The 25,000-nt window shown below is 43.7% G+C and overlaps 1 protein-coding gene across 1 annotated transcript in view; it reads right to left on the bottom strand.

Moving 5' to 3' along the window:
* atp2a3 (ATPase sarcoplasmic/endoplasmic reticulum Ca2+ transporting 3) overlaps positions 1–21,060 on the bottom strand; it is a 60,714-nt gene extending 39,654 nt beyond the window's left edge. Inside the window, exons 1-3 of the mRNA XM_030793099.1 lie at positions 20,883–21,060; positions 4,558–4,575; positions 2,923–3,005 (exon numbers count right to left, since the gene is read on the bottom strand). Coding sequence (XP_030648959.1) covers positions 2,923–3,005; positions 4,558–4,575; positions 20,883–21,000 — 219 coding nt within the window. The 5' untranslated portion in view covers positions 21,001–21,060. The remainder of the gene's footprint in view (positions 1–2,922; positions 3,006–4,557; positions 4,576–20,882) is intronic.
* Between the last annotated feature and the right edge of the window lie 3,940 nt (positions 21,061–25,000).

Below are 25,000 nucleotides of genomic sequence, written 5' to 3'. Positions count from 1 at the left end.
ATACAAAGTGTTGTCAGTGCTTTGACTGATGTAGGGAGTGCTGACAATTAATTACTTTCCCTAACAAATTTTCTAAGGTAAAAAAAAAAAAAAAAAAAAAATAGGCACATTTAGACAAAGGGGACTGAACACTTCAATCATACTCTCTTTCATTCTTAATTCTTAACATAAGAGAGGTTTTTTTTTTTTCATAAAGCTTCTCCAAAGCACTGAACATACTGGTAATAGTACCACACTGGAAGCCTCAACTTGAACCAGACAACAGTAGCAAAGCGATTTAATGACCCTCTTCAACTCCTCAGTACCAGTCCTGGATTCAAACTTAGTTCAGTGAACTCATGCATACACACTAAGTGCTGAAACGCCAGCGTCTGGGGGCTGAACTGTTTTGTTTTTTTTCCAGAAAATTCCAGACATGTACTTAGTCATAACCTCACCGACTCCCTATTTTTGCATTTTAACGTGAAAAAACAAAACAAAACAAAACAAAAACAAAAAAAAGACCCCAAAAGGATAAGCCTCTCAAATACAGGAAGTCCATTCATTGTTCAGATGACCTTTAGCGTAGTATTCACACACTTCACATTCTCGTTATCTCGGCGGGCGCTTCTGGGAAATGTGGCTAAATATACTGGTTTTTATATCCGACTACGCAAGGTTTCCGCCAGAGTCCAGTGCTGTCTCAGAAAATGAATTAGAACTCCAAAGTAAATTCTGAATATTTACAAACAAACGGTCTTACATGACGATTAAAGCTGCATTAAAACGTAGAGGGGTCGAAAGAAAAAAAAAAAAAACCTAAACCGTTGTGTGAGAATGAGGGGCGTTACAGTAGAGGCCCGTTTACACTTTCAGACGTTTCTCTTTGTTTTTCCATCATTCTCCACACAGCCTGAATGATGAGTAATTGTATCATATGCACAGCAATTTTAAAGCCAGAAATGTTTAAAAACACTAAAGTGCTCTCTCTCTCTCTCTCTCTCTGTCTGTCTGTCTGTCTGTCTGTCTGTCTGTCTGTCTGTCTGTGTCGCCTGGATACCGGTCACTTTGTTCTCATAACATGCAAAAAGTCAGGAAAGCGAAATGCCTCCATTTCAATATATTCAAAAAAGGCACACACACACACACACACACACACACACACAAATGATCCCAGAGAGAGGACTGGTTATAGAGAGTCTACTGATCTTTCTACCACACATTTACACACACACACACACATATATACAAACACACACTTGTAAAGTGTACCTGTTTTTCGTAACTCTTTTTAGAGATTTTACTGTAAACATTCTGCTCCACTGGAGAGGCCATGTTGAACTGGGGTTAGCATAAAGGTTTTTTTTTTTTTAGAAAAAGATACTCATATAATTGGTAAAACTAAAAGTGTTACAGCATTGGGGTCATGGTTAGGTTAGGTTTTTATCCTTTACCTATACTAGAAGTAAATGGAGGGTACCCAGAATCTAGCACACAAGATGTGTGTGTGTGTGTGTGTGTGTGTGTGCATACTTTAGTCAGGAAAAATGGGTTAACACTATGTTTTGTTGTGGTCGGAGGGAAAGAACATAAAAAGGTGGGGGGGAAAGCAGACACTCATGTTGGTTTAACAAGCAGGAGACTGGAAAGTGTTGAACTGGCTGCTTTGGCATAAGAACACAACTTCAGTCCCCTTACGCTGTGAACACAACATGTAAAGGTTTACAAGCGCGCACGCGTCCACTGTCCTTACAGCTACGTAAAGTATCGCACAAGCCATCTGGCCCCTGTAAGCCATGCCTGGACTCTCTCTCTCTCTCTCTCATACACACAGACACACACACACACACACACACACACTTTACAACAAAAATCACTCCAACTAATTAAGTGTGCAATTAGCACGCACATCGTGAAATACATTGTGTGTGTACGCTTGATACTTTTTTTCCAAACCTCTCCCCTCAGAAAAAAAAAAAAAAAAAGTAAAAAAAGAGTAAACCCAACATGACTCACTAAAGAAATCAGATGGAAAACCTGTACGCTCTCTCCCTCTCTCACACACACACATACACTCTCTCTCTCTCTCCCTCTCTCTTTCTCTCTCCCCCTCCCTCACTCTCTCTGCCTCTCCTGGCTCAGACCATGGATTAGTGGCTTACTTTCTCACAGTTATAGTACAGTGAGTACAGTGTGTTAGTTAGGCAGTTACAGTACAGTGTGTTAGTTAGGTAGTTACAGTATGGTGTGTTAGTCAGAACAGCATTTCTCAAACTAGACAAGGAAACTGCCAGGTCCCCGCCCCCTTGACTGAACTTCTTGCTTTGAAAATAGTAACATTTTATTCAAGATTCTAGAAGGTTAAGCAAGTTCTCGTGGGCGGGAATGCTTAACATTCTAGAATCTTGAATAAAATGTTACTATTTTCCATTGTCACCTGGCGAGTGACAGAACCAGCGACTGTAATTTGGCTGGCGCAGCGGCAGGGCTCTGCCGACCAGCAGCTTCCTTCCGCCGACTGATAGTTTGAGAAACACTGAGTTAGACAGTACATAAGTCTCATCTTAATGCAATAACACTGAAGCATGATTCCTGTACATGCTTAACATCATGTAATCACTGCAAAAAAGCACTGTACTCCATCTATTTGATTCACAGTTTTAAGGTTTACGATTATAAATATAAAAACCATTTCGTGAAGTGTCAGCCCAAATAGCTCTCTAATCCATCTAGGCTGATTTTAATGCCTGTTTAAGTAATGTGTACACAATGTGTATGTGTATGTGTGTGTGTGTGTGTGTGTGTGTGTGTGTGTGTGTCTGGTCTGTCTGTGTGCATTTCTGTGTAGGTATGAGGGACAAAAGGGCAGGAGAACAAGTAAGATATATATATGAGAGAGAGAGAGAGAGAGAGAGAGAGAGAGAGAGAGAGATAAGTACTTACAAATGAGACGCAGGCAGCGAGTAACAGGATCCTCACCAGGAGGTCTTCAAACTGCTCAATTACCAGTTCCCACAAGGATTTGCCTGAGAGAGAGAGAGAGAGAGAGAGAGAGGGAGGCAGAGAGATAAAAATAATCACCTATGTAAAACATCACCAATTCATCATTTTTCTGTTTTGAAAAACTAACAATTCCTTTTAAGTTGCCTGTATGCTTAAATCAACAGTAAATGTTTAACAGCAAACCCCTCCTGAATATTAATATGACTCTGCAACTATCAGTGAGTCAATTGACTCTGTGTGTGTGTGTGGGGTGGGGGGGTCGGACTGGTGCCCTGTGTGAGGATTTGCGTATTTGATGACGGGTGTGTAAATGAAATGGTCTGAAAAAGAAAAGTGCATTGCCCGGTTTACAGGTGCAGACGTCCACCACGGCCAGAGAGACACTTCTGTGGGCAGATAACAAACCCCACCACTGACATTACTCATCCTCTACAGGATGTTCAGGCTGTGGTTTTTCGATCCACAATTTGACTCAGTAATGGAAGATTTGTAGGAACGCTGTGGTGACGTTGGGTGAGGTTACTGCCGAGTAGGGACGCAGAGACAAAACAGAGGCTGGGGGTGGGGTGGGGGGTGGGGGGGGGGGGGTTGGGAGAGGGTGAAAGAGAAGGAGGCACGAGTTTCAGAAGACAAGAGGATGAATGTGGCAACTTGAGCCATAGAGGGCAAATTGGCGGGAACTAGATCATCGTCAGATATGATACCAGACAACCCCCCCCCCACCTCAAAAAAACCCACCCCCAAAACCAACATCCCATTTTGATTTATCAGCGAGAAAACAGCGGTTGAGTGCAGAGTCCCATGACACATTAACTTATCACACAGAGCCGCCATGAACACGCTAACGGAGTACTTATAGCAATGGTTAGGTCTGACGTTAACCTTGCTGTTTCTTTTTCTTTCTTTCTTTTTTTTTTTTTTAGATGTTGAGTTAATGTGCTCAGTAAACTGTTATAAAACTGTGATTTAAATGCCTAACTGTGGTACAAAGGTTGTAATACCTTTGGTATGTTGCACTGTATAAGTTAACGGTTAGCATAATTACACGCGTAGCATGTAATGTTTCTTACACGGTTCATCTTACCTCCGCGTGTGTGTATGAGGCTAAAACCACAGCGCTGTCTTTAAAATATGAGATAAGACATATCATCGCAGGGAAACACGTGGCTGTCTTTCGAGTACAAGGCGACATCACCGCTAAGAATGTCAATCCAAATTTCCCTGAAGTGTCTGACAAAGGGCAACCGAATGAGGCCAGTGGAGTGGAGATATTGCAGTCTCAAATATGCTAATGATCTTAAGTGAGTGCATTCTACTGATCTACTCAGACTCAATTTGGATCCCAGCCCAGTCCATTTGGACCATTCAAAACGTTTGTGAAGGGCTTTTCAATACACATCATACAGAAGTAGTGCTAGGTGGGAGGTTGTTTTGAATGTGTGTGCATATGTGTGCGTTTGTGTGTGTGTGTGTGCGCGTTTGTGTGTGTGTGTGTGTGTACTCATAAAGCTAAAGCTAACAGCCAAGCCCGTAAAGGCAGAGCTGTGACACCAGCATGGAAAACTCAATATTTACCTTCTTCAGCTGGGAGCTCTGGGAGTGATGTCACACACCAACAGACAATCCATCCGTGGAGGAATGAGAGAGAGAGAGAGAGAGAGAGAGAGAGAGAGAGAGAAGATATTTGTGAGAAAGGCTGAATAAACCATTGTGACAGTCAACATACAGCTTGAACAATTTATTGGCTTGTTCATGTTAACTTTGGCCTGCACACAGAGTCCATGTTTAGTGGTAACATGGAGACTTCATAAAAGAGTCTGCTATAAAATGCATGGATGGCAACGAGGATTACTGTCTGTCTCAATTTGATTCTGTTAAATGCCTTTTTCCATCAATCATTCATGTGACTTTACTATATAAAACTGCAATTTATCATCAATTACTCAAAGGACTTTTGTTTCTGTAAGCTATAACCTTTAATGACTGAAATGACATTTCACAAGAGAATAAAAAAAAGAAAACCAGAAACCAGAGAAATAAACTAAATTGAACCAAAACACTGGAGTAATAAGACAAGAGAGGATCCAACGGTCAGAAAACCACTCTCTACATAAGAAAGTGTGGGTTGATTACATTTTTATACAATCTCAACAAAATTTTATTCAAACTGAAGGGGAAAATCAGAATGGCATTATGTAAAGTCAAACACTGATCTGGAATCAACAAAGTGCGAAACACCAAAATGTAAAAAAAAAAAAAAAGGTGAGCTTCACAACTAATACTGCAAATCAGAGAGTTATCTCCAACCAATCGCATGCAAAGACAAACAGGTCAGATAAGTTTGTATACGAGAACAGCGTTTTAAACTTTTTACAGAGCATTTCCTGTTTTCTAAACGATACACAAACTGATCCGAAGTCAGATCATCCTGATTAAAAACGACATTTTGACAGCGTTACATATTTTGTCGTTTAAACCTTCACAAGCATATGCGGACACATCTGAAAAACGTACATTCGTGGAGAATGATTTTGTACGTGACCTAAAGCAAAACACTGATGAACTCCGTGGCCTACTCACTGCTGTTGAGTAATTTCTAGAAAGTTCTTCACTGAAGCGTGTGGGTGATAAGAAGCATTTGGCGTGTGGGAAGGGGCTGTAGCTGAGAACAGACAAGAAGAAGCTTCTGCATCCCTCTCTCTCTCTCTCTCCCTCACACACACACACACACACACACACACACACACACACACACAAAATGACAACACAGATACCGTTCTGTTTCTTTCTGTCCTCTCCAAAATTCTCCTTTCATTTCTGAATCCCCTAGTAACAATCATCTCACATGACTTAACGTTCAACACAACTCTGTCAACAGCCTCTGCCTTCACAACACGTCCTCATTATGCACTCAAATAACAGTTACATCATCATCTGTCCACAAGCTGTTTCCATCTTTACAAACCTTCACACATCTTAAAGCAGTTAACAAGGAGTCATCTTTCCAGACAGAACGGTGTGACTGAGTGCGGCCGGTATTGATCTACGCTGAGGTCTGGAAATCAGAATTTCACTAACTAGCCCTGCATTGTTCTTCTGATTTAAGACCAACAAAAGCGGCGGCGACTGGAAAAATCCAGAAGACTACACCCTGGCGACCATTTTTACCACGACTACAGCACCTATGGAATATTTTAAACTTGCGCAGTCCATAAATAAATAAATAAACAAGTAAAGTTTAACCACTTAAGATATTCCGCTTACAGTGTGCAAAATGGCAATTACGACGGGCTGTTAGAACATTTAAAGTTTTATGTCGAGTGTTGGCATTAATTGGTTCGCTCAAAGATCATAAATCGTGTCCAAGCAAAGGAAACACTGTAAAGCCTTTGTTGTGTTACTATGGGAAAACTGTGCATAAATAAAAACTGATAAGGGGAAAAAAAACAAACAAAAAAAAAAAAAAACACTTGGATTTGAACCAAGACATAGCGTGAGAGTAACACAGTGTCCTCACACGCCTGCATTCTGGGTACAGTCTGGGTCAACTTTAGTCCACTGTGGAGCAGACCTTTCAAAGTTTTGTCTCGAACTACGGGGGTCGGAAACCCCGTTCATCAACTCTGCTCCGATAACAGAAAAACAGAGGCATTCAAACGTCCGTCATCCTCAGTCCTAAAGCAATGGAAACAGGTCAAGAACCCTAACAGTCTCCACTAGACAAACGGAGCTTGGCAGCGTTGCTACGGTTACATGTGACCCAGATATAGAGAGTCTCCGGTTTCTGCCGTGACTTTGGACCCGGAGATTCTTCCAAACACAGATACGAGGACCCGAGGCTCGCGCCGGGTCTCAGGGCTCCCGGGCCGGAGGGGGCCGAGGGGGGAGCGCGCGCGTGCGCGCCGCGGAAACGTATCGGAGAGCTGACGTGGGACGCCGGGCCGCTGGGAAGAAGCTGTGGTTCAAATAAAAGGCTCGGCAAACCCCTCCCAAAAAGTCCGTTCAAAAGACAGAGCCCCTTTTAGCGTTCCGAGCTTCCACCACTGACACGCTCGTTTTCTCCACGAGAGGAAACACGAAAAAAAAAATGACAAATGATTACTTCAGGTTTAGAAAAAAAAAAAAAGAGAGAGAGAGAGAGAGAGAGTGTAAAGAGAGCATAATAAATAGGTGGATGGAGGGATGAAAAAAAAAAAGACGTATTTTTTGAAGAACAGAGGAGACTCCTCTCTCTTCATCTCTCCTCAGGTTACGTGACTCGCCTGAGGAGGAGACGCAGACGCATGAATGAGGCAGTACGATAAAAGCACATGAGACAGACTTCAAACACTTCTGTACGAACATGAGTATCTCCACTCACACCTAAAGGTCACGCTTTCTGGCAGGAACTAGCTGATGACAGGAAAAAAAAAAATCACACACACACACAGAGTTGATCTGCTCTTTTCCAGGATACTTATCTTTGGTCTATACTAATACTAATAAAAATTTACCTTTACTACCAGAATTTGTATTACCGGCCTCTCTGTCATGAGTCACACATTTCAGATCTGAGTTAGGAACAGATTTCAACCTACACAGTATGAAGCAAGAGAAAGACAAAAACTGGCATTGTGTTGTTTTGTTTTTTGTCTTATAGCGGAGCTTCAATTCCTTTGCAACATGTTCAGCTGTGTGCTGTAGGGAAAAAAAAAATTAGAAATATACCAAACCACAGATAGAATTGAAGATAGAAGAAGGGTGATTAAAAAAAAAACAAAACTCTGTCTATTTTCAGATGTCTGTTGAGGCCCTCTTGTCCTGTGTTCTTAACCACCCTGACTTGTGTGATGTTTTTCAATGGCAGACAACTTGGCTGCAGAGACAAGCCTCCAGACAAAGGGAAATTCAGTGGAAAAGGAGGAAGGTAGAGAGAGAGGAGGGAGGGAGAGAAAGAGAGCGAGAGAGAGAGTGAGAGAGAGAGACAGGGAGTGAGAGAGAAAGAGAGAGGCGGAGGAGGGAGAGAGAGAGAGAGAGAGAGAGAGAGGTGGGGGGGGGGGTGGAGAAAAGAGAAACGGGTTGAACGGGGTTCCCCTGTCGTCATGTGCCAAGGATTCCCTCAGAGTCATCATCAGGACTGTGTCAGGGCTCGTCCCACACACACACACACATTCCAGCACACTGACTTCACTCAACCATCCCTCCCTCCCTCCCTCCCTCCTTCTCTCTCTCTCTCTCTCTCTCTCCCTCCCCCTTACCGCTCTCAACTCTCTCACTCTCCCTTTCCTCTTGTCCCTCACCCATATTCTCTCTCCCCCCTTTATCCGTTGCCCATGTTCTCTCTCTCTCTCTCTCTCTCTCTCTCTCTCTCTCTCTCTCGCTCTCTCTGGTTTCCCCAAACCTAAACCACTCAGACTGTGAAAACAAGAGCCAGCCTGTTTGCACACCCCCGTCCTAGCAGAGGGGAAACCCTTCCTGGAAACGGTTGCCAACAACACAGAGTTTTAATGTCTGTGCCCAGGGAATCAAGAGAGGAAACAGGACCGAGTGCATTATCAATGTCAAAGAACAAAGCTCCACCGCGTACCAACTACACACCGACACGCCACCATAGCAAGAGTAAACTATTTCATTTACATGTATATACATGCATACAAAAGAAAGGTTTTTGCATTTGTTTGGGAAAGTTCCCTTTAGAGAAAGCTGTGCAACCGACCGACAAATTCATCATAGAGAAAAAAAAAACAAAAAACACATCAGAAACTGAACTAAGAGTGAAAGGTATCATCTGTGCGAGCGTCCGACCGTAAACATAAGAGTTTCCAAACCATGTTGCCATGGTGACGCTTGGCTTGCAGACACTGTTGGAAATAGCACCTCACTGGCCGACGTGGCCGACGCCTCGAGGGAGGGAGTGTCGACAATTCACCGAAAAAAAAAAAAAAAAAAAAAGGTTATGCAATGCGAAAAGGGCCTTACGAACTCCTCACATAAACTACTACTTCATGTTGTGACTTGGCTGTCGCTTCGAATGTTTTTCCTGACACCGTTTCTCCGGGTCACCGACTCAGAGACGCAGTAAAAGCTACTACAACACAGTAAAAGCGACTACAACCTAAGTTGTGCAAACATTAAAACAAGAAATTAATAGAGTCCTGCTGTTCCTTTCTTGCGCTCTGACCTACATTTGTGGCGCTCGGACAAATGTCCGAGAACAAATGAAGATAACAAGACCTCACTGCCCGCTCTTAACGTTGTAGACATGACTCTCAGTGCACACTGGTGACATTACAATTTCTTAATAGTTTACTTAGCATAACTTGGCGTAAACTACGGTTCTTAACGTTTGTGAAAACACAGAGCAAACAACTTTGCATGAAAGGTCAAATGCTCTCATATTTTCCAGAGGCAAATAATGTTGTTTGTAAATAGCCTACTAGTGGCTATCGATATCGCAGCCAATGCAAGAAATACCCGGACGACTTGATCAGCATCACCCACAGAATGAGTGAACCACAGAAGCGTAAATGTTCTGAGCGCGAATGCTCCACGAGACCCCCAGCGTAGCTTCTCTCAGACTCCCATTAATACCATTGGCTTTGACAGAAATCCTATTAATCATATAATCTACAAGCCAAAGGCTAACCAACTTTACAACATAACAAGCAATAAGAACTAAGAGGCAGTAACTCTTGAGCAGTCAATGCATCTGAAACAAATATCCAGAAGTCTCTCTCTCTCTTTTTTTTTTCTCCCTCCCTCTTTTTCTCTCTCTCACTCTCTCTCATTTAATACATTCTCAAGGTGAAATGGTAATCTGTGAGTAATCTCCCTGCAGTGCACAGTGCACAGAGAGTGTGACTCTGCTCAGAATGGATCTCATTCATAAAGTCTCCTGTGATTAACCCAAGCAGTGAGAGGTGGAGTGTGCGTTTTCATCCCACGTTGACAGGAGCAGGAGGGCAGCTGAGCACATCAAAAGAGAGAAACGGATGAACTGAGAGACAGATTATTAATAGCGGATGGACAGATGGACGGATGGAGTTTGTATTCCTGCATACATTCCCAAATACTAATCCCACATCTATTGGGTTAATCCAGAGTTGAAAGAACAGAGACAAGGGGCAAGCAGGAAATGAGGCACAAGACTGAGAGTCAGCAGGAGGATGGATGGATGGATGGATGGAAAGGTGGATGGATGGATGGATGGAAAGGTGGATGAACCTGCAGCCAAAGCTCTGTCGTTTATCTCATTAATCCCCTGTTCGGAGACGCAGCGGACGAGAGAGTATTGCCACGGCGACCGAGAGCGGGGACCGCTGGCCGGCGGTCTCGTGTGACGGTGAAGCAACGGAACAGCTGCTCCGCCGTCGTTAACCACAGAGCGATGTTTTAACACTCGATTATAGACATCAGTCCCTGTCTCCACCACATACACCCATATGCACACACCTTTCCACCAGCTCTGCATGACATAACTAGGTATTATAATCAAATACCGAAATCCTGTCTACATGTCACTGACCATTTAACTCATTAACTTTGCAAATCATCCGTCTTCTCGGCCTTTGTTTAAAAGCTTTAACGCTGGATGGAAAACCAATGGACCTGATATTTTCTGTTCGGCGAAAAACTTCAGATTGCACACTTTTCAGAACATGGCAGTGTCTGAACTGTGCAAATAAGAGTTGCATTCGTTTTCTAGCCTTTAAACCAACACCAAGGCAGACTGTTCCGCAGCCAGAGGATAAAGAGAGAGACAGACAGAGGAAAAAGGAGAAGAAGGATAAGAGGAAAGGAGAGAGAGAGAGAGAGAGAGACTCAGGGCCAGAAATATTATTCATATCTACTTCAGGCAAATTAGCAAACTTTCCTTCCTTTCAAGTGAGAGACTCATTAATCACCCCTCAGAGAGACCAAAAAAAATGTTTTGGCGGTAAAATATTTATTGGGTTCATTTTGAAGATATAAAACTTCAGAAATATCACTAAAACATATAGGAACAAGGGAATACGAAATAGCATGCGTCTCAAAAGCACACCATTTTTCTCTCTTCTTTCCGCCCCTAGCTCTTTCTCTCTTCATTTCTTTACGCTCTCTCTTTCATCAAAAATACAGCAAATGTACTATAGTTACACTCTGTCTGAATGAGGAATCAGTATGGTTATACCCAAGTCCACTAAAGCCCATACCCCAAACCCCCCCCCCCCTCTCAAATTTCACCAGAGACTTAATACCGCGCTCCGTCCTGGAATAATCCGTCAGTAGAACTCTTATACGAGAACAGAGAGCAGTCTTGTTGGTTCTGGTTCCAAAATAGAATCTCACCTCATCTCATCTTGAGACATCAATTTGAATTCAGTGTGTCGTTTACGACTGGTTGCGGTGGCTCTATAACATTCTGGAGCCGGGCTTTCTCCCCGATCAAGGGATGATGTGGTTTGGGAGATGTAGAGCATACACTGGCCACTGCCTGTGGGCGCGGGGAGGCCCTGAAACAAGCCTGACGGGAACGCTGTGGATTTACGCTGGGTTTTTTTGTTGTTTTTTTTTTCAGTGCACGGACACGCTCGTGTAAGCAAAAAAAAAAAAAGAGAGGGGGAAAGAAAAAAAAAAAAAAGTGACGCCCTGAAACAAAGATTCGTTTTCTAAACCCGCTTGGGCGTGACAATGCAATATTAATTCAAATGCAAGAGGTCTGATTCACCGATAACACAGAATCCAACAAATGTGTAAAAAACAAAAACAAAAACAAAAACAAAACAAAACAAAAAAAACTGTTCAAAGTTTTTCTTTTTTTTTTAATCTTACCTACATTAAGTCAAAAAATTTGTTTACAACTAGACAGCCATCCTAACTGTGAGAACCAGTACAGATGGCATATGGTAAAATAGCGTTGCCCCTTTTCTACGTCTCTACTGGAGGTGTCCAGGGCATGTGTAGTTCAGGGGACAGATGATTTACTGGAAACCTTACGTCACTTGTTTGGTTTTGCCTCAACATGCCCCTTACCTGGCAGTTTACGACACACAGCGGAGGCTGCAAAAGCCTGGAACATCCTCTCTCTCTCTCTCTCTCTCCCTCCATTATGAAAACACAGCGGCACCCTGAAGAGCGCTTCATTTCAAACCCAGCTCAAACAGACCCACACACAAACACTCCTCATGTTTACTATGACTGAGACTCCGTGTCAAACAACCTGCTATCGCACCTCCTCTCACACCGGCCACTTCTGCAGCTGTAATGTCTACAGAACATACAAATGACAGCGTGGGTAAGGTTAAAGTTGGTTTATTTCTTCATCAGATAACATCGTTGAGACGGAAATAGAGGGTATGGAAACTATGTTGGGTCATTTGAGTCGTCAGTGTAACAGTTTTATGATGATTTGTTGAGATTAGATCCTTAGATAAACTTTTTGTGTGTGTGTGTGTGTGTGTGTGTGTGTGTGGTTAATTATTCCTGGTCCGTACACATGGGACAGGCAGCAATGATGCACGGGGGCAGGGTTTTTTTTTTAATACCCACACCCACCCGACCCGTTATGAGAACCGATCGGCACCGCCCAACCCGCAAAAAATATCGATTAATCAACAACCTGAACCCGACCCGCAAACCGCCAACTTTAGCCTGTATAGCGATGGCGTCCATATCATGGAGCAAGAGGTAATGTTTCCTTATTTAGTGCACATTTCAAAAAGGACAGATACTCACGTAGACAACAAGGTTTTGCTCGAGCCACCGTAGGCTACAGCAAAGTGAGCAGCGTTGCGCTATTCTGTTTCTGGGCTATTTGCCCAAACGTTAGCATAGCGCGTTGGAAAGGAATGGAGTCCACAGTTCCAGGATTTAACCTATTCCGACGCCCCCTTCGGGCACGCGACCAGCTGAGATGTGTGATAGAGGTAAGTCACTTTATAGTTCGGTAATGCAGATTGTTGACGGCCAGGGCATAAGAGGACCTGCACCCTCTGGCGTGTGTGTGTGTGTGTGTGTGTGTGTGTGTGTGTGTGTTTGAGAGAGAGAGAAAGAGGGAGAGAGTGACAGAGAGAGGGGAGGAGAAGGTGCACGCAAGGTGCCTACTGCACGCAATTCGGAGAGCCTATTACGCAACGCCTTCTGCACGTGATGTTCCTGTGAGTTATTTAGAACTTAGTCAAAACGCTGCTTTGTCACTTTTTGACCCGCCCGAACCCGCGATATTTTCGAGTGAGCTTAACCGAACCCAAGGGTTACGGGTCGACCCGCGCGTCACTAACAAACAGCGATCCTGCGTTTTCCATTGTATCTGCTCACATACAGGTCACAGATGGACTGTGTGTGTGTGTGTGTGTTTTATTTGTCAAACAATACAGTCAGTGGTAGTGTAAAGTACCACAGGAGTTTTTGTGCAAACACTAAGACTCAAATAAATCCTCTCACTTTGTGCACTCCACAACTATATTGTCCATCTGGCCCAGTGTCTGTAAGATGAATAGGATGAATTCATCATGACTGACAAGCTGTAATGTTTACATTCATGCATATCTAACCTGTATGCATCTCTGTCTATTACAAGCACACACACGCACACACGCACACGCACACGCGCACACACACGCACACGCACACACACGCATCTACACACACGCATGCATGCACGCACGCACGCCTATGCACGTGGACACATGCACAAACTTTAAATTTAAAAAAAAAAAAAAAAATCCAGGTATAGTACGGCAAATCAAAATCTGAACTGAATCTGAAATAAATAAACAAATAAATAAAAGAAAACTGAGCTCCAGGCAGAGTAAACACATATAAACAAACATAATCCAAACACTGTCTATTCCCAAAGCATTCTGCTCCCTCTCCTCCCCTCCCCTTCCCTTCCCTCCCCTCCCCAAATCACCTGCACCTCCCTTTCCATGAGGGAGAGAAACACAGGCTGCATTAGACTGTCAAATTCAAACTCTATATTAGGAGTACGAACACAATTTTTTAGGTGTTGGCAAAAAAAAAGGCATCACAACTCATTACCAGAGCCTGGCACATTCTAACACACACACACACACGCCCGCACGCACGCGCGCGCACACACACACACGCAGGCGCGCGCGCACACACACACACACACACACACACATTGAGTGAGTCAACAGTTTGCCAGGAGTGGGTGACTGCTGTAGTAGGCGGTGAGAATGAGAGATGAGAGGCAAGTTCACACAAGACCACGGAGGAGCCCAGAGCACACTTTACTCCAGAGGCCGGAAGTGACTCAAACACAGACCTACAAAGATATGTGTGTGTGTGTGTGTGTATGAGAGTGTGTGTGTGTGTGTGTGTGTGTGTGTGTGTGCGTCGCGTCTGGCTCTGCTTCTCCTCAGCACAGGAGAGAGAGAGAGAGAGAGAGGAAGAAATACATTATAATGATGTAACAATGTAATTACAGGGCCTACATGTACACCCCTCTTTCCTCAAGACGGAGAAATGCAATCTCATCGCAGGGTAATACAATTTCACCGCTGTGAGGCGGATGTTCAACATATCACACTTTCACTGGGGCGTTTTGTTTTTTTTTTTGTTTTGTTTGTTTTTCTGAGAAAATGGAAGTTCGTTATCTTGCGTTTAACAAGCACGTCTCATTTCAAAACCAAAATTAAAGAAGAAAAGAAAAAAAAAAGAGGTAAAAAAATAGAACTAGCACACAGAGTTTGGCGGGCTTTTCGTGTGTGTGTGTGTGTGTTAGAACGAGAGTGTCAAAATCACAAGTTGAGAGGAGCCTCATCGTGTCTGATCTTTAAGCGAGATAGAGAAAGAGAGAGAGAGAGAGAGAGAGAGAGAGAGAGAGAGAGTACTCTCTACCGCTGAAGACACAAATGAAAAAGTAGAGTTACAGGATGTAGAATGCATGTGCAATGAATGTGCTTTTCCTTCTCGGCTCTTGCACAAACCGTGACTGCAGGATAGCAACGCTGACGAACAGTAGAACCACCCGGAACGCTTGCACTGCTAAAAGTGATGGTTGCAGTACTAGCAGGGCTGGTAGTCATGGTAACGGCACTGCAATAATCACAGTGGTTGTCAATGTATCAGTTTCAGTACTACTACTACTACTAGTAGTAGTAGTAGTAGTAGTAGTTAATTGAGGCAAAAGGAGTAGTATTAGAAGTGAATGTAAGCTTTGGCCAGTCTGGTGGAATTTGTTCTGATAACTGTAGCACTGGCGGTAGAGGAGATGGAACACTGGTATTAGTGTTCGTAGTGATGGAAGTGTCTTGTACGCGTGTGTATTGACGGATGTGCTGATGGAAGTGAAAGAGATGAAGATTAGCTTGGTGTTGGTGGTCATACATGCATCACGTGAGGTTTTTAGACGCGAGCGAAACGTATCAGCGGGTGAACTGTCACGCCGAGGCCAAAGAGCCAGAGGGTCTCAGGTCAAGAAGAAAGACGGGAGCGAAAAATAAAAGAGAGCGATGAGAAAGGTAAGACAGAGGTAAAAATGAAAAGACAGAGAAAAGCCAAAGAGAGACCCACAGCAGGAGCTACTCTGTCAGTCTGCTGAGCGTTTGTATGTGTTTGACTTTACGCATTTACAGCTAGTGCCTTTTTTTTTTTTTTTTCTTTTTTTTTTAAACAGTAGCAGTTGTTGCCGTTAGCATTAGACCCACCTCCAGCAGGATGGGCCTATTTGCCTTAAACAAACAGACAGACACAAAAGAAGCCTTTTTTTTTTTTTTTTTTTAAACCGCCCTTACTGGGAGGGAGGGGCCACAGCCACGCGCGCAAACGCACACCGCACCGCAACGCTCCAAAAACACAAACATCCTCTACTCTGAGCCCTACGCATGCAGATGTAAACGGAGAGAGAGAGAGAGAGAGAGAGAGAGAGAGAGAGAGAGAGCTAGTGGTTTCTTTACTACACAATTTTTCACAACCTCTCTCACAGGCAAGCCTGAGACTGCAGCTTCACATCACAAGTGTAAAACTAGCCCATTGAAGCCTCATACAACTCACAGGCAGTGAGTGTGTGAGTACAGCACTTCTGGAAAGAGAGAGACAGAGAAGAAGAGAGAAATGAGGGGAAAAAGAGAAAAAGAAGAAAGAGATGGTGAGAGGGTGGGGGAAGTCGAGAGGCTGAGAGAGAGAGAGAGAGAGAGAGAGAGAGAGAGAGAGAGAGGGGGGGGGGGGGGAGAGGGGGGGGAAGACAGTAAGAGAGACGAGAAAAGAGAAGTGAAGGTCACATTGAAGATGACCCCCCCACCCCACCCCCCCACACTGTTAGGGTTTGTAAAGGCTAATTCAGCCCATGTTTGAACTTTGAGATCTGAACTACTAGACCTGCATAAAAGTTAAAGTAGCAAACATAAAAAAAAAACCCATCAAAAACAAATTCAGAAAATCATCTAAAGCAGCCATCCATAACCCTGTCATTCCCTCCCTTTTCAACCAAACAGAACCCGAAACATCGGTTCTCGCGTCCAATGATTCCCATAGCTTTTCGTCCTCGCAAACCACAAGCAGGAAAAAACGAACTCAGGAACGCTGTTTTAAGAAACCGAGACCTTTTCGGACCTCTTCAACAAAAGAGTTTTCCCGTACGTCATGCCAATATGTAAAAAGTTGGGTGTCAGCTTACGAAAATGTGATAAACACAAGGTGTGTTTACAGTCTCACACAGGCAGCGAACCATCTAAATGGTATTCCATTACAACTCTGGCAAAACAACTCACTACAGACCACAATACTACTACTCTGGTCAAATCAGGCATGTGTGTAAAACATATCACAATGCAATTGGGTGAAAAATGTGTTTTAACAGGCAGTAACCAAAGTTAATGTTACCTGACCATTAATCAACCTCACTGTGGGGAGAGGTAAAACCAGAGAAACTGATTTTGAAAAGCTGACCTAAATTTTGAGGATACAGATTAAGAGAACGTATTTTGTCAAAACTACAACCTAAAGCATGCAGTTTTGTCAAAACCAGCAGCGGGAAAAAGACAGAAGCTTCGGTGCTTTAGGAAGAAGTGACCTCGATTCCACGGAAAGAGACAAAAAATATCCCAGTCTACGGGGAGCAAGATCCACAAAGCACTTAAATAAATGCCCCACATACGAAAGGTTCAGGGCTATGGCAAAGGTGGTTTGCACACAAACCACTGGAGGCATCCTAGAGGGTATTCAGAGGCCTGCAAGTCATGAAAGATGAGAGTTAGGCCTTACAGGAACCAAAACTGGATTTCCCTCCAAAACATAAATACACAGAGGTCATACTCTGCTTCACATTCTTTTACGTGCCTCCATAGAACCAGTTCTTTTTTTTTTTTCTTCTTTTTTTTAGCAGAGCCCTTGAAGTGTGAGAGCCAAGCCTAAAACCAGGTTTCGGATCACCTATTTCTTCTTCACCTAGTCTTAAAAGTCACCCTTCAGCTATGGGTTGGGTTTTTTTTTTTTTTACCGAGTGGTTGCATCTCTACCATCCTGGTCTGTTCTGACTTCAGTCCAGCCTCAAAGGAGGTAATCGGTGAGGAGGGACTGTTAAGAACTCAGGGAACGAGGCCACAATTAAATGCCAAACACAAAAAAAGTTCTTCAAAAAGGTTGCCACCTGGAAAGCTTTGCCTTACTACAGCAGAATTTGTCCTGTTTGTAAAAGGTTTGTAGCCTTGAAACATTGTGCTTTTGAGACATATTCCCCAACAGCGCTGCTTGCTGACTGGAACTGAAACGATCAGAATCACAAGGGATAATCGCTGATATACCCTGGAGTTGCTGGACGGGTGTCAGTTCTCAGCCGTTATTTTACAGTGGCTCTCAGTTGGGTTTTCGGTGACGAGAACTGATCCTTGATCAGCTGTGATGGGTAGAGGGCAAACAGAGAGGTTGATGTGGCAATGTCTGGATGGAGTCTCCGAGACTGGAAAGTCCTGTCTCGGAATGGACCGCCACCACTACCCACGTATGGGCTCTGGCGAAATTCTCAACATTTATGTAAATGCAACCTCACCCCCCACCCCCCCCGCATCCCCAAAAAACGAGGGTTGCATCAAGCAGCGATACTGTGACACCGCAGTTTTTGCCAGTGCACCTCTGTGTTTTACCAGTGGCCAATTACAAAAGCGCACGGGTGAAATTACAATGAAGACCTATTTCCGTATCTGTATCAACAACAAATCAGCATTATGAGAGACAGTGAGACGGAGACAGACAGAAACGGAGACAGAGAGAGAGGAAGGTTCAGAACAAAAGTTTCAAAGCAGAGTAAAAACACTTTCCGCCCACTCACACAAACATACAAACATTAGCCTTTGAACCGAATCACTCTAACACACACCAAAAAAAAAGCACACAAACATCTCTCTCTGCTGCAGGAGAAATCATAAAGTTTTTTTTTTTTTCTTTTTAAACGCATGACTGCATCAGAGACCTAATGCAAATTGAGTAATTACGACAACAAACGACTCCCCAATAGCCACGACAGCATACGACCCGCAACAAACTGACTTCACAGTCATAAATCAACAGCAGGTTGATGCTAAATTCCAAAAGCTATTGAACGCAAAGTGAGAGAAACCCTTTATAAAAATTAAAACACAGAACTCTACATTTTGGAAATAATAATAATAAAAAAAAAAAGTCATTAAAAGCCAGCTGAGTGCTATTGTCGAGACCAGAGCTGTGCTCAGGCCGGAAAAAGGCTTTTCCCTGGGGCTCTCATCAGTTCACCAGCACGGGGCAGGAAGTTGACAACTCAAAGTGAAAGAAACGATATCTCTAGCAAGATGTTGCTTTTTCCATGAAGTCACCACAGGCCTCTAGGCACTCTAAAACTCGCGCAACAAAGAGCCGCTGTGTGTGTGTGTGCGTGCGTGTGTGTGTGTGTGTGTGTGTGTGTGTGTGTGTCGTCCTCTCGATAGCCGCTCCAGCCAAACGCTATTCGACTCTACCGCAAACTGATACCGTGGGCCATGCAAATACATGGGCGTGGGCACCGCCACAAACTCGGGGGGGCACCGGAGCGTGCCAGTTCAGCCAGAATACTGCTGAGTATGGACGGAGTGAGTTAATGAGTGTGCCATGCAAATGACTGCAAGAGGAAAGTCACGAGTTTATTGTGCTTGCATTGCACCTAAAGAATGGTCTGAGCTATTTCAAGCGTGACGTGAACATGACATGGGGTCTGCGGTGCACTTACTAGTTTGTTCTCTCTCTCTCTTTCTTTCTTTCTTTCTCTCTCTCTCTCTCTCTCTTTCTCTCTCTCCCTGTCGAGAGAGTCCATCTCTCTCTCAGTCACTGCATACTGTATTTTTCTTACTCTCTCTCTCATACATACGACACATACCAAACCATTGATCCTATTTATACAAACAAACTTCCTAAAAAGGCCCACTGAGGTTTTTTTTTTTTTTTTTAACAATACTGAGATAACTATGAATGTTTAGAGCTGTATCATCACTCTGAATTACCTGAGACCTGAATCTAATTTTTGTTACTAGGTGAGAAGTATCTGTGAGGCAGTGGGACTCTATTCAGGATGTCTGTCCAGGATGTCTGTCCACAAAAATACAATGCCATCACGATGACTACACCGCATCGTGGTACAGACGAGGTTTGCCGTTGCAGTCTGAAGGTTTTATGAACAGCACGTGCACCTTCTTCTCACCGAAGTATCAAAAATGCTGGCTGTACTGAACAAAAACATAGCCTAACTTTGACTTCGCAAAGAGTTTCAGTCATACACTGCGTTGTGTAATATGAGTAGCACTGTTTCTCTGCGTAGAGAACATCAGATTTTGGGGGGGGGAGGAAGTCGGTAACTGGCTACTCAGGTTTTACTATTACAGTACAGGTCACACGTCCATCGTTGAGCTCCTGTAAAGCTACTTCCTTTTCAATGGATGTCGCCAGCTGACATGAAAACACTGGGGTAGGAATGCTAGGGCAAGTCGCGCGTCAAAGCGAAAAGACCGGGTTGTTGCGTAATGCTTAAGTATGAAAGTTTTGCAATAAGTAGATTTTCCACTGTATCACTGTGCCAGGTAACACGGAACGGGCACGCTGTCTTTTAAACAGTCGCCATTCAAAATGCTGAACGGTAAAGATAAACTGTTTAAAGGTTTTAAAATGCCCCAAAATTGATTAAAGAGCATCACATTATAATGTGGCATTCGCTATATCACGGCAGTCCGTTAAACTTGGATACTGATATGTAAATATAGTATGCGCAGGTTCAGCGGGTACGTGAGCTCCAGATGGAGGAAATGCATAAATGAGACATATTTTAAAACGGGGAAGTAGTGGCATAAGCGTTGCGAGGGCCCTTCAGTGGCATATTAAGGCAATTCGGATAAATGCATCAGAGTGTCTCTTTGAACGGCTGCGGAAACATTTTACCAGTGATATTGACTCTGGTATCACTTAAACTTGGAAAAGCGCAAGATGAACTTCAGAGGTGAAGTGTAGGCTGTTTAGCGTGTATAGGACATTTAAAGATCCTTCAAGAAACTCAACTGTTCGTGCCGTTAACAAATGTTTCAACGGAATAGAGCAAACCCCAAAAAATCGTGTCGGAAGACAGAGTGATCTCTGTATTACGCAGATAAATAGCTTTTACGATGTCCGCGATTCGCTGTCCAAGAGTCTTTCCTCGCCTCTGCATCACCACGGGTAATGTGGTCTTCCGTGCACAACTAGTGCCGATTGAAATATTCTTGTAATCCGCGAATTTGTAACTTGAGAGAATATCTTGCGAACAGGCGGCAAGGCACTGCACGGTCACGGAAGGAAACCCTTCCGTGCGAAGCAAAACAAATTCTCCAAACAACGTGTTCCCTTCACTCAAAGCTACACACAGGCTATAGTCCGTACATTTGTTGGATTTCTTCTCATGGGGGCAATCACAAAACGAACGAGGCATAAAGATGCGCAATACTTACCGTTTGGTCCATATTTCTCAAAATTGATTTTCACATTTTCAAGCGTCAGTCCAGTATTTTCGTTCACATTGAAGTATGCTAAAACTTCGGATGCTGATTTAGTGTGGGCGCTTTCCATTTCTGGGAACTGTTTACTACGATGAGTTGAAAGGCATGTATTTGTTTAGACTAAAAACCCGACTCGAGTAATACAAAATGGTTTTGCAAAAAAACCCCAAAACAAAACAAAAAAACGTATCAACGATTTCCACCCTGATGCGTTCTAACTGCCAAGCGGAGGTGAGTCGGCTTTAAGACTTCCACCTGCCCCTTCTGCAAGCCGACGATTTCAACCGAACCTCCGGAGTCCTGATAGCTGTTGTTGCCAGAGCGGTGAGAATGCGCTCTCCACTTCATCGGAAGGTGTGCTGCTCCAGTACCGGGTCCCGCCTCTTTTTTCGCGAGTGAGCGTGCTTAAGCACTGCCTTGCGCTCCTATTGGTGGTTCGCTTTACCTGAATCAATAGGGTTCGCTCATGAATCCGTGTGAAGGCGTTTGAAACAGGCTATATAAAAATACATATATTTCCTCAAATCCAGGGATCATTACTTATTCATTTACTGCGATTGTTAAAGTCTCACCGATCTTTTGTCATTCATCTCAGTGATCCCCCCCTTTTTTTAACAGTGAATGAAGAATGTGATAATCTCCGGTTATCCGAGTTTAATGTTTGGGGGGTTTTTTTGGTTCGTTCATGCAGGAGGCTGTCAAACTGACAAGGCTCATGCGCTCAGTTTTAGTGTGCTGCTCCTCTAGAGAGAGAAAAAGGGGCCGTCGATGCCAAGCTTCAAACACGCGCTCTTAGATTGTTACGCACGCTCGCCCGCCAGCCAGACGTGCTGTTATGGAAGTGTGAAAGATGACGAATTGAACCTTCACTTGCATCAGTTGGCTTTCCATGGATGTTTTTGTCATGAAGTGACGTAGTTACATCTCACTAAGGTGGACTCCCACTCTCTTGATCTTTTATATATATGTACATGCACACGCGCGCACACACACACACACACACACACACACACACACATTTTTACATATATATATACACACAGTAGGCGATCTGTAGGGGGAAGAGGGAGGATGCCATCCCCCTTGTTAGCAAAATGACCAAAAATGTCCCCCTATATACTCTACACTGTGGAGTCTACAGAGTAGTGTCAGTGACCATTGGGCCATCCACCCTGTTAAAAAATATCAAATCACCTACTGTACATATGTGTGTGTGTGTGTGTGTGTGTGTGTGTTCATATATATACAGTACGTGATTTGTTATCAGATCACCTACTGTATATAGAGTAACTAGCAAATGTCAGGTATTTATTCTTGACTATTTAAATTTAAGCAGCAGAAACTGCTACAATGCTCAGCAATATCGTAAGATAATTGAAATCCTCCCAGGTAACTCTCTAATTTATGAACCCAAAGCAACACATAGACTAAGTACAGAGTACAGCCCTTTAGAGACCATGGATAAGACCATCAGAAGAAACATTTAGCTCAGTTAGAGTTCTCCTCTTGCCCATGTATCAGACTGTATGTCAGTGGTTCTCAACTCCAGTCCTGGAGGGGCCACTGCCCTGCAAATCTTTGTTTTAACTCTTCATTATCACAGTGAATTGAGCGAATCAAGGGCTTGATGATGAATTGATCAGTGGAATCTTGGTGTGTCAGTCCTGAGTTAAAACAGAGACGTGAGGGACAGTGACCCCCCCCCCCCCCCCCCCCCGACCCCCACCCCAGGACCGGAGTTGAGCACCGCTGCTGTATGTGATCAATAAAATATTTCAGTGCCACTGTACTTCAGAAACAATGTCTACTCACACACAAAGTCTCCAAAGTAAGTACAGGCGTTGTAGTTTTCAGAGAGGCGTATGCAGGTGAGGAGTGAAGGGTCTGGGGTAGCGTCCCGGTTCAACCTCGTTTTGGTTTTGGACATCTGCTTGGCGAACCGCATCGCATGGTTTAGCCTGGCTCTGCAGAGCTAGATCAGGAACAAGGTGCTCTAATTCTGCTCTAACGGATACCTGAATCGTTCCCTGCGAGCCTATAAATAGCCAAGCGTACTCTAACCTCTCCCCGAAAAAACTCACCTCACCTGGGCCGAAGACAAAATCTTTTATCTTCCGTGATGCTTTTGGAGGAGAGTCATTGAATAAGTGAATGCAAATGGAGCCTTTGTAGAAGGAACAATAGAACATGTTGGCGTAATATTTTATTATTCTTGTGAAGTGGTAATTAAGTCTTCCAATCTTCAATCACGGGGCACTGAACCAAAAAAATATATATATATATATATCTTTGACTTTGACATGACTCTGGGGCTGGTGTGACGGTGTGGTTCCACTGCCGTCAGTCTCTTGTCTCCAGACTGTTGAAAAAGCTTTGATGGGCACACCGCTAAGACCACCATCATCCGTGAGCTGTAGATAACACGTTAAAGGTAGGACATGCATGTTTTTGGTAACCCCTCTTACTCCCCCAGTACTTTTCAGGAAGGACATGTCATTGCTTCACAGGAAGTGAGGTCGTCGGTGTGGTTGATATGGCGGCACAGGAAACTGAGGCTTTATGATGTCAACAAAATGGATCACGATTATGAAAAGTCATGTCCAAGTTGTGAATTCATCGACAAAAAAGCCATGACAGGCGTGACTTTGAGCTTGATGTTATAGCCCTAATCATATCTTTTCCAAACATCTTTTAATGCAAGGTCATATCATTTTTCATTCTTCGCCTCCTCATAAACTAAAACCATAATCTGTTTTCTAAATATGATGGCCCCAGATGTATGAATATCCTACTTTTCTCTGTGTTTATGCAGTTAATGGGAATTGTTCTTTTTTTTTTTTTTTTTGCAGGGGGTGTTAAAATTAGCCCAGAGAGGCACTGGGGCCTCCTGTAAACCAGGTCAGTGTCAGTGCACACTCAGCTTCGAGCCTCCTGCTCACGCTAACACACCTTGACTCTCTACCCCCGGCCAGCCGAACCCGGAGCGTTCCGGAACAAGCAGAATGAGGCCTGAATTCAAACGGCTAACTTCTCCGAGACACGCAGAGACCACAGCGGGGTATGCAGATTTTTTTTTAATTTTTTTTTTTCAACTTTTTAAAAATCGGTATTGTTATTCTTGAAAATGTATTCTGCCTGTCTTGGGAGTAAATCTGAATACAAATATAAATGTAAAAATAATATTGTTAATCTTAGTCTTTGAGGCATTTTATGACCTGAGCTAAGCTCTCTGTTACAGGACACCTTTAATTCCATGCATTGCTCACTTTGAAAGTGCCTTTTGACTTAGTTTAAGAGCCATTCGTTTTTTGTTTTTTTTTTGTCCCCGGCAAATTCGGTTGCGTGTATCCAGGCCTGACCGCCGTTCGGCTCTAGTTCTCGAGCGAGCGCTTTCGAGGCGTGCATTGGCATTCAGGGAGTCACAGTTCTTAATCAATTAATTGCGAGTATTGACTTGCTCCGGGAGAGAGACCGACAGCCGGGCCAGAGGGACCAGGACGGAGCTTTGCCAGGTCCACGGCACTTGGCTTGCGTCTGAGGGGTAATGCAAATCGACGAAATCGTTCACTTGGCTAATGACAATATTAATGAGAATTATCAGTTCACCGTAGCCCCGGTTCTCTTTTGTCACAGATCACTGTGTGTTCCGCGTTCACATGGCCCTCTTGACTTCTCGTTCCAAATTTGGCTCAAAACATGGTCAACAGTTTCCCCACTGATCCAAGTCTCTGGGGTGGATGGTTTTAAGGAAGTTTTTTTGTTGTTGTGTTTCTTTGCGTGTTTGTTTGGGGGGGGGGGGGGGTTGCCTTTTTTATGAATGGAGGTTCGAAGAGAGGATTTTTGTCTGTCGCTGTGTCTCTCTTTGTCTGTTTCTGTCTCTCTGTATCTGTTTCTCTCTCTCTCTCTCTCTCTCTCTCTGTGTCTGTTTCTCTCTCTCTCTCTCTCTCTCTCTCTCTGTCTCTCTCCCTCTCTTGCTTTTACCCTCTCTCCTCTCTCATCCCAGTGCGTCCTTTGTGTTTGTCAGCAGCTTTATGAGATGCTGTGGTTTTATTCGATCTGTGGTAAAAATA

This window comes from Chanos chanos, chromosome 15 (assembly GCF_902362185.1).
Source record: "Chanos chanos chromosome 15, fChaCha1.1, whole genome shotgun sequence".
Classification (NCBI taxonomy): domain Eukaryota; kingdom Metazoa; phylum Chordata; class Actinopteri; order Gonorynchiformes; family Chanidae; genus Chanos; species Chanos chanos.
Note: the sequence above shows the minus strand (reverse complement) of the source record. Positions and strands in the feature narration are given on the sequence as shown.